At 50.4% G+C, this 17,557-nt stretch overlaps 1 protein-coding gene across 19 annotated transcripts in view; it reads left to right on the forward strand.

Annotated features, from left to right (window-relative positions):
- The window catches only part of CACNA1D (calcium voltage-gated channel subunit alpha1 D), a 301,670-nt gene that overhangs the window by 226,068 nt on the left and 58,045 nt on the right, over positions 1-17,557 (forward strand). For 18 of the 19 annotated variants that reach the window (XM_032411478.1, XM_032411483.1, XM_032411482.1 and 15 more), the window contains 10 exons: positions 210-357; positions 2,841-2,970; positions 6,314-6,373; positions 9,016-9,122; positions 10,715-10,802; positions 11,426-11,533; positions 11,621-11,673; positions 13,070-13,216; positions 14,707-14,908; positions 16,908-17,066. In XM_032411478.1, the coding sequence (XP_032267369.1) occupies positions 210-357; positions 2,841-2,970; positions 6,314-6,373; positions 9,016-9,122; positions 10,715-10,802; positions 11,426-11,533; positions 11,621-11,673; positions 13,070-13,216; positions 14,707-14,908; positions 16,908-17,066 (1,202 nt within the window). The remainder of the gene's footprint in view (positions 1-209; positions 358-2,840; positions 2,971-6,313; positions 6,374-9,015; positions 9,123-10,714; positions 10,803-11,425; positions 11,534-11,620; positions 11,674-13,069; positions 13,217-14,706; positions 14,909-16,907; positions 17,067-17,557) is intronic. The other variant, XM_032411479.1, reaches the window with a different exon arrangement.

Raw genomic sequence — 17,557 nt, forward strand, 5'->3', positions numbered from 1 at the left:
GCTGGGAACCTCCTTCCCAGAACCACACACACTTACAGACAGGCACACTTCTTGGCCCCCCACACTCACTCAGTCCATATTCGGAAGGGTTTTGATTAACGTAAGCTGATAGATGTGAGAGGTTACTCTCCATGTGAAATTGCGAATAATAATTCAAACCAGAATGCGATTGTTATTTCATGCCTATAAAAAAGGTGTCTCATTTAAAGTAGGGGAAGAGGAAGAGGAGGAGGAGGAGGATGAACCTGAGGTTCCTGCTGGCCCCCGTCCTCGCAGAATCTCAGAGTTGAACATGAAGGAGAAAATCGCCCCCATTCCTGAAGGGAGCGCATTCTTCATTCTGAGCAAGACCAACCCGTAAATACCCAGTTTCTAATTTCATTGTTGCTGTGTCTCCCCTGTCACCCTACAGATTGCTTGAGGGGGTGCTGGAGATGGGATGAAGGAGGGTGGTTCAGGGCCTCTTTCTGTGCCTATGCATTGGAGACCCTGAGTCCCTCTCTTGCTCCAGCTTTGCCTTTGCCCTCTGTCTCTTCCTGGCCGTCCTGTTCTTGGATGGAGGTGCTGTTAGGAGTATGACTGGCCCCTGGGACGAGTGCCATTCCAGATTCTCCTCCCCTTTAGCTCCTGTACTGGTCAGAGCCCATAGCTCGGGTGTCCACGGGTTGTCACTTCTGAAGTGTTTTCCATCCAGAGGACCCTTTCTTCACGAGTGGGTCTTTCTGTTGAGATGCTTTGGGGATGAGAATTTTGTGGCCAAGTTCTGCACAGCATCTTCATCCTGAGATCCAGTTTAGTTAATCACTATTCCCCATTGAGTTTTATGGCAATACAGTGATATTGCTCAATGATATTTTATAGGTGGTACCTCTTCAATTCAGGTCTATGGTATCCTGCTTAAAATAGCATTTCTCATGTTAAAATGATAAGGTGCTCACCAAGAGCACGGTACTTACAAGTACTGCAAGAGGATGACATTTATTTACTAGCTAGTTTCTAGGTTTTAAATCATCTGAGACAGATGGTATACCGGGGCGGGGGAGAGGGGGGGAGAATGAATGGCTCCTGGAAAGGTTTCTAGAATTATAGAAGCAGTTCTTGGCTGTCAGAGAAGAACTCTATGGAATTCACAATCCCCAGGGAGACACAGGTGGGAAGCAAGGCTGCAGTCCTTAGTAACTTCAGGATTTGATGGTAGTTTTTATAACTCATCACTGTTGAGAGTTTGGGTGTCTCTTTATTTTTTAAAAAAGATTTTATTTACTTATTTGAGAGAGCAAGCATGAGCAGGGGGAGGGGCAAAGGGAGAAGTAGACTCCTCACTGAGCAGGGAGCCTGACTCGGGGCTCGATCCCAGGATCCTGAGATCATGACCTGAGCTGAAGGCAGACGCTTAACTGACTGAGCCACCCAGGAACCCCTGGGTGTCTCTTTAAAAAAAAACTTTGACTGATACTACTAAAGCCTACAGCTCACTGGATCTACATATATTGAAGGAATGGATTGATTTCCCCCCCAAAGCTGTGAACACTCCTGCACCTTGGAATGTATTCCCAGACTCACCTGCTAACAGCTTGCAAGCCCTCCCAGGACACATCCCAGCATGAAGCAGCCCCCAAAGGGAGGTTTCTCATAAAGTTGACTCCAGTTTTGAAAGTGAAAAAGGAAAATATTTTCAAGGGAAAACATACATGTATTCTACAGGCTAAAAATAAAATCTTTAAATTCTGAAGTCAAATGTTGAGGTGAAGGGTAGTCTAGCACTAACTAGCCCATGGGACGGCAGAGACAACAGGACTCTGAAGATTCTGTCATGTGGTACGTAAGATCTCTGTGCAATTCGTGCATGATGCAACTTTCACTCCACTTTCTCACCTGTGCTTGTGGGTCAGCCCCAAAGTTTAAAAACACAAACAAATGTGGCACCTGGGTGGCTCAGTCGGTTAAGCGTCTGCCTTTGGCTCAGGTCATGATCCCAGGGTCCTGGGATGGAGCCCTGCATCAGGCTCCCTGCTCCACAGGGAGCGTGCTTCTCCCTCTGCCTGCCTCTCCCCCTGCTTGTGCTCTCTCTCTGTCAAATAAATAAATAAAATCTTAAAAAAAGCAAAGCACTTATGACAGAATCTCCACATAACAGGATATTTTACCAAGCCCATCTACTAGTCATTTTCATACAGCCAGGCTACAGTATAAGATTTTAATTTTTAATCTAAGTATAGTTGACGTACAATATCATATTGGTTTCAGGCACACAACATAGTGATTTGACAAGTCTGTACATTACACGGTGCTCACCGTGATAACGTGATTACAGTATTACTGATGATATTCCCCATGCTGTACTTTTCATCCCCATGACTAGCTTATTTTCTGACTGCATGTTTGTACCTCTGGATCCTCTTCACCCATTGCTCTCATTCTTGTGAGCTGTTGCAACGAGCTCTGCGCTCAGCTTCCTTCCTTAGGCGGGGATAGGAAGCTGCTGGGCTTCTCATGTCATAGGGGGAACTGTTACCGTCCAGCTGGATTGGAAATCTCCCTCAATTCTTACTAGCTGTGTCACCTTAAGAAATTTCAAATGCGTAAGCCTCAGTTTCTCCACTTGTGGCCGGACGATAATCCCCGATTTTAAGGACTTAATGAATGATGTCTCTGGGGAGCCCCCACACAGAGCCGTGGCACTGTGGGCCCTTGGGGTCTGCCTTCTGGGACTTTCCAGGGGCCCACAGTCCGGTGGCTCGGGTTGGCCAGGTGGGGGCGCGGGCAGCATAGCAAACTGCTATCCTCTGCCTGACCTGTGACCGCCGAGGGCTGTGTCCATGCAGCGGCTTTCCCCACAGGATCCGCGTGGGCTGCCACAAGCTCATCAACCACCACATCTTCACCAACCTCATCCTCGTCTTCATCATGCTGAGCAGCGCCGCCCTTGCTGCCGAGGACCCCATCCGCAGCCACTCCTTCCGGAACACTGTAAGCCACGGGGCAGGGACAGGCGGGTGGGTCTTTGGCTGGGAGGAGCACTGGTCTCTCTGGCAGGGGCCATCACTCAGGGCTAAAGGCTAGAGGTGGCCTCTCCTCATTCACCTGGAGGCATCTGGTATTTCGGGACGTGTGTGCCAGGGGGGTTTTGTCTTAGCAGGACAAACCTGGTTTGAATCCTGTCCATGACACTTCCTTTCAAATACTCTGCAGTAACTTATAGTGCATTCAGGAGCCCCGCTTCTCCTTCTCTTTGTTCCCTGCTGCCAACATTTTCGTCGCTCTCTTCCCCTCCCTGGTCAAATTCATGTCCACACCTATCTTGAGATTTCTGCCCGCATCCAGCAGGAGAGAAAGTAGAAATGGAACCAGGTATGTCTTGTGCCCAGAAGCTCATATTTAGGGTTGGTGGGAAGATGTCTAGCTGATGCGGGCTGAAATTCACAGAGCCACTTGGTCTCATCACGGGGGGAAACACAAGTTGGGGGCGATGGCGTGTGGAACCCTGTGGTGCAGTGGAGAGGAAGAACTGTGTTTTGGTGGGGCCAGGAGGCGGTTTTACAAAGAAAACAAGTCGGCAGTTTTCTGTTATCAGTTTTGTACTTCAGGGAGGAGAGCACCCTTCCGCAGCATCTGTGCTGCTCAGAAATTGTACCCAAAATAGTTCTTGCCTGAGCTGTCCCATCCTAACAGTTCAGCTCATTCAGCACTGAGAACAATGCAGAGAGTGAGAATAATCCAAAGGTGACACAGCTTCAGAAGCCCCATAGTCTGTTGACTGCTTTGGCCTCGATACCGTAGTGCAGTTTCAGGTGGTTATCGGGAAACCCAGGAGAGGGAGGCCCCCAGGTGTACGAGGCCATCGGCATTCCTGCCTTGCCTGGTTCGTACCTCTCTGCGGTCATCAGATTTTTAGAGATTTGAGGATTAAGACAGATCCCCAGATCGGTGTCCCAGGATTTTGGTTGTGACCATCAAGCCTTGTGCTGTATCTTTTTACTTCCAGGGCTGTCGGTTTGCAGCCTAGCCACCCCAGTCTATCAGACTGATAAAACATGGGCACTCTGATATGCAGATTTTAAAAGAACTTCCCTCCTAGGGCGCATGTTGGTGTTGATGCAAAGACGAAGGCCCTGCACCCGTCCGAATCTGCACTCACAGATCAGAGCTTGTGCTAGAGACGCTGAGACTGTCTCTATCAATGTTCAGATGGAACGGAGACGTCGGTGTCCTTGAGCTCCATCATAGAAATGAAGCACAAGAGGAAGAAGCTGTTTGGAAAAAAATACCATTATTGACAGAGTAGGTCAGGAGCTAGTCTAGAACACAGACTGACAAGGAGTTAACTTACAGGGGGCCTCATGTTCTTATTTTTTATTGTAATTACTTCCCCGTGAGCTTATTTCCCTGCCCTTTTTCCAAGAATGTTATTGTTCTTTTTAAACAGATGTACATATGTGTACATACATTGCTTGCAAAATACTATATAGTGTTTATTGTGGTAAGAATGCTTAACATGAGATCTGCTCTCTTGATAAATTAAGTGTATGAGTTAGCATTCTTAACGGTAGGTAGCGTGTTGTAGAGCTGGTCTCCAGAAGTTACTCATCGTGCCTGACTGAAACTTTACCCCCGTTGAACATCTCCCCATTTCTCCCTCCCCCAGCCCCCGGCAGCCTCCGTTCTCCTTTCTGTCTAAGGGTTTGGCCATTTTAGATGCCCCCATGTAAGTGGACTCATGCAGTGCTTTCGTTGTTGTTGTTTTAAGCTTTGCTGAGTTATTAGTGAAAGAGGGCTGAATAAGGAAAGAACAGCTTGAACCTAGGAGCTCCGACCTCCAGCACCAAGTTGGATTGCTGGTGTGTGGGCGACAGTGTCTGTCTTGGCTACGTGGGTGCTTTCTACGTGAACGGTCCTGCTGTGACCTGGGATGGAGCAAGGGGCAGGGGCTTGCTGTGTGCTTTCATTGCCTGACTAGAAACATAAATATACAAAATGTGTCCAGCAAAATCTAGAAATCTCAAAACAGAAACAGTTGGGGCAATGAATACCCTCCGGAGAACTTCAGCTGAAGACAGTTGGCCTTTGCAGCAGGGCCCTGCCCTTACTGTGGTGGAGCAATCAAGGACTCCCCTGGGCTGGATCCCAGACTTGAGTCACAGGACCCGGGGTTCTCGACTAGCATTCCACAGACCTCACTCCGCCCGACCCTTCCCTGGCATCCTCATCTGTTACCTGAAGGCAGTTGGTCTGGGGGGGTCTCCATGGTCCCCTCGGCTCTGATCTCTTCAGTGCTTTCGAAGCCATAGGGCATGGCTGTGAAGAAGAGCAGCAGCCAAGAGGATGGCAGCCGAGATGGCAGCCAAGATGGCCTCTGCAAGTAGCAGAGGCTTGGCTACCATCTTCGTGGCAGAGGGTTCCCTGTGAGTAGCCTCAGTCGAGCAGTCAGACTCTTGCCACTGGTGCCCACCCCCGCCCTACCCACCTGCCCACCCCCATGGCTCTGAGAAGAAGCAGGGTGCCCAGAAGGGTTCCCTGAGCAGGACTCAGTTGGAGAGTAGGTGGTATTTTCAGGAAATCTGATAAAGTAAGCTGGACTGATAATTCAAAGGCCAGGTCAATCTGTTCTTTGCTTGGGCCCAGCTGGGTAAAAACCAAACACAAACCCAGTGCCGGGAGAGAGCCGTGTTAGAAAAGAGCAGAGGCCAAGAGTTTTACTTTCCAAGTTACTTGTAAAGCAAAAGTACAAGTTTACTTGTAAAGTCAAACTCTTTCCTGAGGACTTACCAGCCCTGCACCTCAGTGAGGGAAGGGCATTGTGACTCTCGGATGACATGGGCTGGAATCGGAGGGGGCACGTGGAAGCTTCTGGCCCCCACTGGATGCCACTCACACCTTCATTTGCATTTCCCCACCAATCCGAAGCCCAGCTAGATGACGCCCTATCCCATTCAGCCAAAAAGGCAGTTAAAAATCCAACACAGTGTATAACACTCCAGTTTATCTGGTATCGCCAGTTTGTCAATGTTGTGCTCTGATGAGCAAAGGTTGCATTAATAAAGCACTTGTAGGAATGAGCCTTTGTCCGTCCATGACGACAGACAGGGAAGAGAGTCTGCATGAGTGGTTGAAGGAGGTGAGCGTCCCCAGATGCTCTTCGTTGGTCACAAAGCCGGGCCGTAACCGGCGGGGGGCCACACCTGCCCCCAGAGCGGCGGGCCTGTCTCGGGAGGACAGGGGTCTGACTGCATGCGGGGGTTCTGCCCGTGGGCGTGCAGCTGTCAGAATTTGTCCGGATGCCTGTGTCTCATGTCCACCATGTTGTACCTTGCAGATACTGGGTTACTTTGACTATGCTTTCACAGCCATCTTTACTGTTGAAATCCTGTTAAAGGTAATGGCTTTTTCATTGATCCTCACCTACTCTAAAGCAGCTGTAGCAATAATAGTTGCAACTCTTTGTTTACCTTCCAGATGCTAGGTTATGCAGATTATGTCTTCACTGGCACTTTTACCTTTGAGATCGTTTTGAAGGTAACAGGTTCCATGGCCGTGTGTCTAAGGGGCCTGGCTCCTGGGGGACACGTGGCAAAGAAGCGTGAAGTGCTTTTGACTATTTTTATTTTTTGTCTTCTGTGATCAAGCTACACTTTTTTTTTTTTTTAAACCAAAGGACTTTTTTTTTTTCCGTAACCATTCAACTTGTTTTTGCTGTTTCTTTTTAACCTTTCAATGCATGTAGGAGCTACTTTGGCTTCATTATAGTGACTGGAAATTATTTTGCTCCTTCTTAAATATATCCTCTGAAATTTGTCATCTGATAACAGATACATCACTCTGTGTGAACCTTCTTCCACCTTTCCTGACTTCAAAGTCAGAGGAGAAGCATTTATCCTATGAAGGGAATGTATCTCCTTTCATTTCTTTGACTGAATTGTTTTCAGTGGCCTGAAATAGTAATCACACTATTTTCTTGCAATGGGATTTGCAAGATAACCCGGGTCTTTTTGTGTTAAGATATTTTATATCTGTTTTAATGGATGGGCTTACATTTCTGCAAACAAAAGGAACGCCCTTTGGACGGGGCGCCCTAAATGTACCGCCCATGCATGAGCTCACACTTGCCATTGCTGCATGTGGTTTGTGGACTGAGTGTGATGGCCCCCAGGGCGAGCTCATTCCCTATGCACTCAGAAGTCTGGAGACCTGCAGCAGACAGCTGAGGAAACCGCCCCCCCCTCCACTTGCTAAGTGTCATGGGTCATTGCCGTACCAGGATAGCGTGACCCGTGACAACTGTCAGAGCAATCGTCTCCTAGTGGGGAGACAGGCTGGGAGATTTTCACCACAATTGTCTTTAAACCAACCATTTTTAGTTTTTATGTGTGCATCTCAGGGGAAAAAAGTGTATTTTATGTTAGACTCCTGTGGAACTTGGGCTCTTTACAAAATCTTTTATAAAATAAAACCTCGCTGAACTTCGCCAGGGAATGGGGTACTTAGAGTTACTTTCTTTTTTTGTTGTTGTTTAATGAAAACATCAGTGCAAAACCAACCAACCTCTACTTAAAACTTTGTTAAAAATCTAAAAATTCACATTCACTTTCCTACCTTTAAACCATCGACTGGCTGACAGTTCTCAATGAGAACCCTGCCAGGTTAGTGATTCTAGCAACGTCACCATGGTGAGGAGCACAGACACATAACGCACAGGGCTTGGGGGTAAAGGACACTCACCCCACCTCTACTTGATCCCGAGCTGCCCTTTTTTTGTAATTTGCCTTCTCCTCAAACTGAATGGGGGACACGCTCCACTTAGTCTGTTAGCCGGGTTCATCGAGGTTTTATTTTACTTCCCACATTTTTTAGTGGTTAAATGAATGTAGTTATTCTTGGACTTTGAGGCAAATGAGATACAGAATTATTTAGAAGAAATTAAAAACAACTACTGCTTTTAAATTTCTGGATATTTACCTCAGTGACTTAAATCTTCCAAGTTATTCTTCATTTTAAAGACGTGTTGGAGGGTGGAAAACAAGCTTAAAACCAGAAGGATTCAGCGAACACAGACTTGCCAAGAAGCATCTAGCATTGGAAGCGGCGGTTCCTGCTGGCCGTGGGAAGGCTGGGGAGGCTCTATGACGGTTTGGTTGAATTGGACGGAATTGCCATTTTTTTTTTTTTGGTCAAGAACGGCGGTGTGTTGGCGATTTCATATGGTTCGGTGTAACGGTTTCCCGACTCCGGCCCTCTGTCCTGGACTCGCCTGAGCCTTCTCCACTTTTTTTTTTTTTTTTAAAATTCACAGTGAACTTGATATACTTTGCTGTTTTTACTCTGGGAATTTCCTCACTAAAGTCCTTTTGCATTGCCGGTAGGCACCTCTCTGGAGCACCCATGGTGCGGGCTCTGGGTGCATGTGGCATGGGACTCCAGGGCAGGGAGACTGCCAGGGGAGAGGACTGAGCTGGCTTCCTGGCCACCCCTTGGACAGGCTGGAGTCACTGGACCTGGAGGCGCCAATTAAACTGGGTGTCTCTCTGAGGACCATCGGCAGCAGGCAGGGTGCTACCCGGTCTCTCTGAACAGAGCCTGGGAGCACTGGGCTCCAGCGCTTTCACTAGTCCCACTGGGAAGGCCCACTGGGGAGACAGAGGCTCTCCTGGGCTCCTGGGGACCAGAGCCAGCGTGTTGTGGGCAGCCGAGTTATCTGGGCAGCGATGATGTCCTGATGAGTAGGCCCATGTGGACCCTTCTGGGACAGGCTCTTTGGACCTGCCCATGCTGGATTCCTACACGCAGTTTGTCATCGCTGGTACGGAGTCTAGACTGGTCTCTTCTTCTAAAATGTATCTGAAATCAGCTGCCCCTTTTCCATTTTTGAACGAATATTTGGCTCAGCCCTGTTGGTATACATTTCTGGCTTCCTAATGCATGCTTGTTAGTAAAGTTATACTTTCCTCAAGGTTTTGTACAGAGCCCAGGTTTCTTCTGAGAGAAAAAATATCCGTAAATCACTCATGATTCTGTTTATAGATGGCGACTTTTGGAGCTTTCCTCCACAAAGGGGCTTTCTGCAGGAACTACTTCAATCTGCTGGATATGCTGGTTGTCGGGGTGTCCCTGGTATCATTTGGGATCCAGTAAGTATTCTGGGGTGGGTGTGGGCGTGTGGGCACAATACTGTTGGGCAGGATGGTTAATGTGAGGAATTTTAACATAATTCATAAAGGCTAGGCATCATTTTAACAATTACATTTAGTTATCTGGGAAACCTTGATTTGTGCACATGCCGGAAAGCATTGGGACAGTTCACACTTTCTCCTGTTTCTCCTCTCCATGCCCCTTGCCAGACTGGGCTTATTACTCCCTGTGATACTGACTCTCAACAGAGAAGTCTTGACTGGGAGAGAAGGAAGCCAGGTTCTAGTTCGGGTTCGTCCAGGATCTCAATCCTCATTCAGGGTTGGTGGCGGGGGTTGGGCTCCGGGGACCCTTTCAGCTTGGCTATTGAAGGCTACTTCCCTCCATCTCCAGGATATCTCAGTGCCATGACCTCTTCCTCCCGGCTTCTACAATTTTCAGCTAGGAGGCGGTGGAGGCCATAAGTTAGGGCCCTAGGGATGCCCCAGCGGCACGGTGCCTGCCGGCTCTACCTGGGGGTCCGGGGCAGAGGCTCCAGTGGGAGCATCCCGCAGTGGCCTTGCTTCCCAGCTGACTTACAAGCACGTGCGCTCAGGTGCTGGCCATCAGTACCCCATATGAGAACACGTGCTCACCTACGACCTCTGAGCTCAAGTTCCATGGACAGGCTGCCTCCCCCTCAGAAGACCAAGGACTCCTGCCTGAGACAGCCCTCTGTGTTAGTCCTTACCTGCCACCACTGCCCGGAGGGAGGGAGCCAGGAGTTACAGCTGGAGGGGACATTCTCAGAGCATCTTTGCAGCTCCCATAAATTCCCGGCTGCGCTGGCCCTCTCCCCCTGCAGCCCTTGCCATTCCCCCCCCCCCCCCCCCCCCCGCCCCGCCCCGCCCCGCCCCGCCCAGCGTGTGTGCCGGCCCACCTGTGGGGCCGGTAAGCTGCATTCTCCTTCCTAGTGCTGCTCTCTCTGCCCGGAACCCCTTCCCCCTTAGGCTAGCTAACCTGCCCCTCCCCCCGGGACTCACCAGGCTGCCACCTCCCAGGCTCCCCTGGGATGTGCTCTCCTGGCAGCCTGTCGTCCTGCACCCCCTCCATTGTCCGTTCCCCCACACGGGTGGTGATTGCATCTCTCCCACCCAACAGCAAACTCCTCCGAGGCTGGAGAAGCCCCACTCAGAGCAGGTCTCCCCGCTTAGAAAGCAAACCCCACCCCAAACAAAATCGCAGCCTAAAAGCCAAGTACTACCTAGCGTTTACATCGAGTGAAAAGAACAAAGCGAATTCCTAACTCATGCCTCTGCTGCATTAACTGGGTACCCAAGTCAGGGTCTCTGCGAGTGCCCGTGGGCCTGGCCCAGGAAGGGCTCTGGAGTGTGGACAGGACGGGGAAAGACCCGACGTGTCTGTGTGTGTGTGTGTGTGTGTGTGTGTGTGTGTGTGTGTGTGTGTCTGTCTGTCTGTCTTTCTCTCACGGCAGGAGGTGAGCTCAGCTCCACACAAGCAGTGGTCCTGCAGTGAAGACCGCCTGAAATAATTTCAGAGTATTTTATTTGACTGTAATACACTCTGCCTTCGTTCTGTGCTCTTTCCTTAGATCCAGTGCCATCTCCGTTGTGAAGATTCTGAGGGTCTTAAGGGTCCTGCGGCCGCTCAGGGCGATCAACAGAGCGAAAGGACTTAAGGTTTGGGTTTCTGCCCTCCGGTCCAGGCTACTTTGGTTGGGGGCCAGAGCTGGGCTGAGGCTTGATGGGTTTTACATTGTTATATGTTTGGAAAGGACATTTCTAACCAGCAACACTGCCTCTGGCAAGTGCTGAAAGCATTTTACAAATGATTTTCTTTATCTTTGTTAATTTATTTTTCTTAACGTGATTACTGTTTATCACTTTTAAAAATTACTAATAATATTTTCTTGGGTTTATTTTGGTCTTTAAATCTCTTCTCATACAGGTCATATAAAAGGTCTGAGGTTTTGCATTTTCCTGAGTCCGTTTATGGGGGGCCAGGGTCCGTGTGGGCCAGGCAGTGCTGCACCCCCTAGCATTTCTTTGGACTAAGCTGCTTTGGAAGAGACCAGGGAGGGGCTGGTCCACAGGGTGCTTCTCCCGGGTGGCCATGATGCACCAGGAGTAGCTCCCCATAGATAACTACCTGGAAAACAAGTGCAAGGGAATGCAAATTTGGAAAATCATATAAAAATGCACATAAACATGAGAAAATCTTGGCCGGTGTTAGGTCACCCAGAGGCTGAAACCACAGAGGCAGGTAAACCTCCTCTGCCTTCCCCTGGCTCCTCTCTCCCCAGCACGTGGTCCAGTGTGTCTTTGTGGCCATCCGGACCATTGGCAACATCATGATCGTCACCACCCTTCTCCAGTTCATGTTCGCCTGCATCGGGGTCCAGTTGTTCAAGGTACGGGGAACGTGCCTTCTGGCATGAAGCCCAGCCGATCGCTTTGCAGGGAGCCTGCATTTGATGGCCTGTCTGTTTTCTATGTAGGGAAAGTTCTATCGCTGTACAGATGAAGCCAAAAGTAACCCCGAAGAGTGCAGGTGAGAGTCCTGAACACGAGAGCGGGGAATGAGGAAGAACAGATAGAAAAATTTCAAGGATCTGTTTGTGCTAACATTTTAGAAGTTTTCATCATGGACTGCAAGAAGCTTGTGTGCTCAGCTCATGGCTGGAGAGATAGAGGGAGATGATGGTGGTTTTATTTGAAGTGACATTCACATATCATAATAGTAATCATTTTAAACTGTGCAATTCAGTGGCATTTAGTACAATCACATTGTGGTACAAGCATGGCCTTGGTCTAGTTCCAAACCTTCGTCGCCCCCAAAAGAATGGATAGATGGCTTTTGATGTTTGCCATAGAGTCTCTAAATGGGGAGAGGGAGTGCACTAAAACCTAAAATAACAATTATGAACTGCCCCAGAGAGCCCTTCCCTCCAGCCACGTGGATAATTCTTCCCCACACCAGAACTCTGAAGCTCAACTCCCTGGCATTCAGGAGCTGGCTAGCCCCTTCCGACAGGTTCTCCAGGCTACCTTTCTCCCCTTGCTCCTGGCAGCCGCATTTTGGGCATATTTTTCTTCACAAGAACGGACAGGGGAGAGACAAGGTGGGAAACACCTGTGTCTCTTATCCCAAGCTGTCCAGAACATGAAGGCAGGCACAAAACCACTGCCCAGAGTTGGAAGACCGTGTGGTAGTCTGTGTTTCCCCATCCTTTGGGGATGGCACCACTGAGGTCGGGCTGCTTGCACTGCTCGCGTGTATTTGGGCTTTCTCTCCACCAGAAGGTGCAGTCAGAGCGTGCTGGCTGCGCCGTGACTGGTTGTGCACCTCCAGGGTCGCCATCCGTGCAGGTTGGGGGGCGGGGTGCGCCCCCTGCTGTTGAGCGGCATGGCAGCAGGCGGAAGACCCCTTCTCTTCTCTCACTAAGCCTCTGCTTCCCTGTGACATAAAGACATCGGCCCCTTTCCAGAAATGAAATTCAATGACAAATTCTGTGTACCAGAAATTACAGAATTATTTTAGAAAGAAAACTGGGAATATTGTTAGTACAGAACGAAGGATTTTGAGGACAACCAAAATGCAGTTAGGAGGATACCTGGGCTTGTTTCCCAGAGCTTCCGGAATTCCCCAGGCCAGAGCTTCTGATCCTTCAGTGTACGCTCTGAGCCCCTTATATGTGAGAGGTGTTGATCATTCGGTAGGTTTCATTTCTTATCAGGTGTATGCTGGCTGTCTGCCTAGTTGTTCTGGAGGATGCTCATTAAACTAGTAGGTACCTGATTATTGGGACCTTAGAGTAGATTAAATGCAGGGCAAGAGGAGAACAAACTCACATGGTGCTCAGCTGTGGGGCCTGGACGTGGGCTTGGGGCAGCTGTGACTGAGTGCATGTCAAGCCAGGACGACCCACACTTCCTTTCCTCTCTAGGGGGCTTTTCATCCTCTACAAGGATGGGGATGTTGATAACCCTGTGGTCCGTGAGAGGATCTGGCAAAATAGTGATTTCAACTTCGACAACGTCCTTTCTGCTATGATGGCGCTGTTCACGGTCTCCACGTTTGAGGGCTGGCCTGCGTAAGTATAGGGAACATCTTGAGAGTGTCCCAAGCCATCCATCCATCCATCCATCCATTCATTCATTCATTCCATCTTCATTCCTAGTTCAAACGTGTACCAGACATGGATGGCTGCCACCATGCCATGTCTTTGACCCACTCACTCACTCATTCATAAGAGGTGCTTTTGGTACCTGCCTCATGCACCGTGCTGGGTTAAGCACTGTGGAAGAAATGCTTGTCTTGACATGTTCCTCCCTTTGAGGCCCAAACCGAGTCAGAGTCTCAGGCAGTTAGACCAGGCAGGAGGGTCTGTTGCATCAGAGATGTGCAGAGTAGGGTTCTGAAGAATGGCTAGGATTCTGATGAGTAAAGTTTAAAAAAAAAAAAATCCAGGAAGAAGGGAAAAGGTAGACTACAAAAGGAACGTCTCTTGTTCCTTTGTTACTCTGTGCTCTGATGCCCACGCCGGCTCCCGCCACCTGAACGTGCATGCGTGCACGGCTTCCGATGTCAAGTTGCCACGCCCAGAGGAACTGCAAAAGGTGGCCAGGCTGGTTCTCCGGGGACTGGCAGAACTCTCTGGATGCACAGGAGAGTCGGAGTTACTGACAGGAGATCCTGTGCAGTGTGAGGATAGTTGGGTGGGGCTTGTTCATTAGGGAATTGGTCTGGGGAGCAGAGAGGCAGGAACGAGCCCCTTCACTCTGGGGGAGGCACTGGCTGCAGTCTTGGGTTTTCAGCAGTGTGCTTTAGTTAACCGGGGGGCAGCCGAGGGGAAACCATTGGACTTGGGCCTTGGCGCTCGGAGCAACTGGGCTCGTCTCCTGGCTCTGCCCCCAAGGAGTGTGACTTTGGTCACTTAGATCCCTCTCTGAGCTTCCATGTGATGGGGATGACTGTAATGTCTGCTTTTCTAGATGGATGGGAAAGTGGCTAGCACAGTGCACCATGGGGTGGGTGCCTTGGCAGTGCTGAATCTACATCAATGTGGGGATAAATTTAACTTGGGGATGTTACAGTAATGCCCCCCCCCCCCCCCCGCCTCCTGTTGAGAGTTCTGCTTAGTGTATATTTAATTTCTGTGTATATTTCAGTTTGGGGAACCTCTCTTAGTTCTTTGGAAATCCCGGGTTGCTTGCTTATTCTCTTCGTTGGCATATGTACAGTTTTCAGTTCCACGAATGTCTTACACATGGTGTCCTTCCTCTCTCCCGCCAGGAGACAGGAGCATTGTTGAATAGCCGTGAAATCTTTTGTTTTTCAGCCCTCAAAATATCAATCCCCAAATGCATCTCAGGTGTTCCCTCTTCAGGGTGCTGGACCAACTGGGCCTAATGCCAGCCAAGGAGGGCGCCTCAGAGACCTGTGTGCGTCCAGGGGCCTTGGGTGGGCTCCCGGGGAGGGCTCTGACAGGCAGGGCCCACGGAGGCGGTCAGAAGAGGCACCACGGTTGGGCTGCTTGGGCTGAGCGGGGGACAGGACTCACCTGGTCCTTCTGTTCTCCAGGTTGCTGTATAAAGCCATCGACTCGAATGGAGAGAATGTGGGCCCCATCTACAACCACCGCGTGGAGATCTCCATCTTCTTCATCATCTACATCATCATCGTGGCTTTCTTCATGATGAACATCTTTGTGGGCTTCGTCATCGTCACATTTCAGGAGCAGGGAGAGAAAGAGTATAAGAACTGTGAGCTGGACAAAAATCAGGTTAAAGTCACACACTGTTTGGGCTTCTGTCCCTTGAGCAAGAGAGGAGTGGCTTGTCTTTTGCCAGCTTCCTCCACGCCCAGAGAAGGGCGTGCACCTGCTGGCTGTCCTGGGGCTCAGGCCCTGTTCACAGCACTCTCTCGGCCAGTTTGAGTCCTTGCTGGGAAGAGTGAGCTTCCCAGATACAGACTAGACCTTGTCATTGTGATCCACCCCACCCTGCAGATGAGAAGTCAAAGAACATTTAGGGCACCTTCTGCGGGTGTGACCGGCTATTGATGGCTCAGAATCTTGGCGGGGGGATGTGGCCAGGGGCCAGAAAGTACCCGCTGCCCCTCCCACAGTCCTTACGGGGGATCGTGTCTGATGATCTCCTCAACCTCAGCACTATTGACGTTTTAGGCTAGATAATTCTTTGTTGTGCTTTTGTAGGATGTTCAGTAGAATCCCTTGCCCTATACCCCCTCGATTCCAGTAGCAACCCACCGCCCTGGGTTTTGACAACCAAAAGACCTCTCTGGACATTGCCTAATGTCCCCTGCTTGAAAAACCATTGACTTAGGAAGAAGTAACCTATCCTACTGCAGGGAAAGTTACTAATGTTAAACCTGGGTCCAAGATTGCACGGGTGTCACTCTCTCATAATCTACTGCCTTGTTCGAACCAATCTTATAGCAGCAGGGGCCTTTGACTCTGATTGCATGAGGATGTGAGGGGGTCAGGAGAACTGCTCCTCTCTGGGCTTGCTCCCTTCTCTCTAGATTGAGGGCACCCAGGAGTTGTTGTTAGAGGCCCCTTCCTGTCCTAACAGATGGCGAGATGGAGAATCTGTTCTGGGAGTACCCCTGGGCCCTGGCTCGGTAGCACCCCTGTTTGATGATGACATAAGGAGTGGGGATCATCTGCCAGTCTGGGCTTCCTGAGGGGAAGTGGCTGTGGTGAGGTGGTCTGTCTTGGGTTGCAGCTGTGCCCACCGGGGCGGTGAGGGCAGGACCAGCTGGGCTTGTAGGAAGATGTTGCTTTGAGTTGTCAGGGCACCCCTTCAGATCCCATCAGTGTCAGCGGGAAGCCTGGTGCAGCTCTTCATCACCCCCCACTCCCCCCACCTCCCAGCCCCCGGAAGAAGACTATCAGGGCAAGGCCCAGGCTGGCCAGGGAGCAGAGCCTGAGCTACCGTTGTGTCATCTCTTGAGGTCCAGAACAGGTTCGAATTGGTGTGTGTGTGTGTGGGGGGAGTCCCTGGACTCAGTGTGTGAGGTCACAGCAGGGCCAGATCTTGATCAGAGGGAGACTGTCTGAAGTCAGAAGCCAGGGTCAAAGCAGGAGACTGGGAGTCGGTCTGGGTCTAGGAGCAAGTGGTGCTGTTGGCTGAGCCGAAGGGGCTGGAGGCTTCCGCTGGCCTGCAAAGGGTGGACCAGCCTCAGCCCCAGAGTGGGAAGGACAGTGCTCTGGCCATCATGACTACCACAAGCTCCTGAGTCTCAGAAGGTCCCAGGGAGACACACAGCTAGTTCACCATTAGACACGTGTGGTTAATACCATCTGGCTCCCAAGAGGTGTCTCGTGTGGATCGAGTCTCAGGGAGTGAAACCAGGCCCTTGGGCTCTGGAGCCTTTCTGTGTCTCTCATTCCCTGGCTTCCTTTCCTCGAGGTGGCCCCAGGCAGAACTGCAGGCATAACGCCCCGGCATAGAGGAAAGGCAGGTCCTCAGGCAAGGCACTTCCCAGTCTGGACCTCTGTTTTAATAAGGAAAATGGAAGCACACTGGGTGCTCCGCTTACCGCCCCCCGCCCCCGGGTTGGTGTGAGGATCCGATGAACTGGCGGAGCTAGGGGCCTGTGGCTGGTGATGTAGTGTGGTGCCCATGGGGGTTGCTGTAGCGGCTTCCCCTGATCCACGGTCTCTCGCAGTGGGTGTGCCCCTTCAGAGCAGACGAGACCGGTGTCCTCCTCCCATGGGTGTGCTCAGGACCCCTCCTTGCTCTTTTCTGCCGTTGCAGCGTCAGTGTGTTGAATACGCCTTGAAAGCACGTCCCTTGCGGAGATACATCCCCAAAAACCCCTACCAGTACAAGTTCTGGTACGTGGTGAACTCCTCGCCTTTCGAATACATGATGTTTGTCCTCATCATGCTCAACACACTCTGCTTGGCCATGCAGGTAAAAATGGAGACAGCCGTGGGGATCACGTCTGGGCCTTCTGCACAGCCCCCTGCCCCAAATTCTGAGGGCGGAGTGCCGCTCCCTCACAAGAGAATGAGTTTGATTTTCTGATGAGTCTGGGCTGTAGTTTGGCCAGAGTCCCGTTCTGGCTAACAGTTCGCACGGTAGGCGTTTAAGGTGGCTCTTTCGTTTTAAGGGACTGCCTGCACAGCGTGACCATAGGTAACATTTCCATGGGGCCTGAGCCTGGCATTCAATTCTACAAACACTTAACTGGGGGCACCTGAGGCCAGGGAGCAGTTAAGGACTAAAGCTTGGTCTGTGTGGAGTGGGGCAGACAGGCGTTGCAATCCTGCCTTTACTCCTTACCAGCTGGGCAAGGCAATTTAAATCCCCTGAGCCTTGCTTTCTTCACTGGCAAAATGGGAAATCTATCATACCTATGTCAGAGTTAAAGTTTGCACTGGATAATTCACATCAGGCCCTTG

The sequence above is a fragment of the Phoca vitulina genome, unplaced genomic scaffold, assembly GCF_004348235.1.
Source record: "Phoca vitulina isolate PV1807 unplaced genomic scaffold, GSC_HSeal_1.0 scaffold13, whole genome shotgun sequence".
Taxonomy (NCBI): Eukaryota; Metazoa; Chordata; class Mammalia; order Carnivora; family Phocidae; genus Phoca; species Phoca vitulina.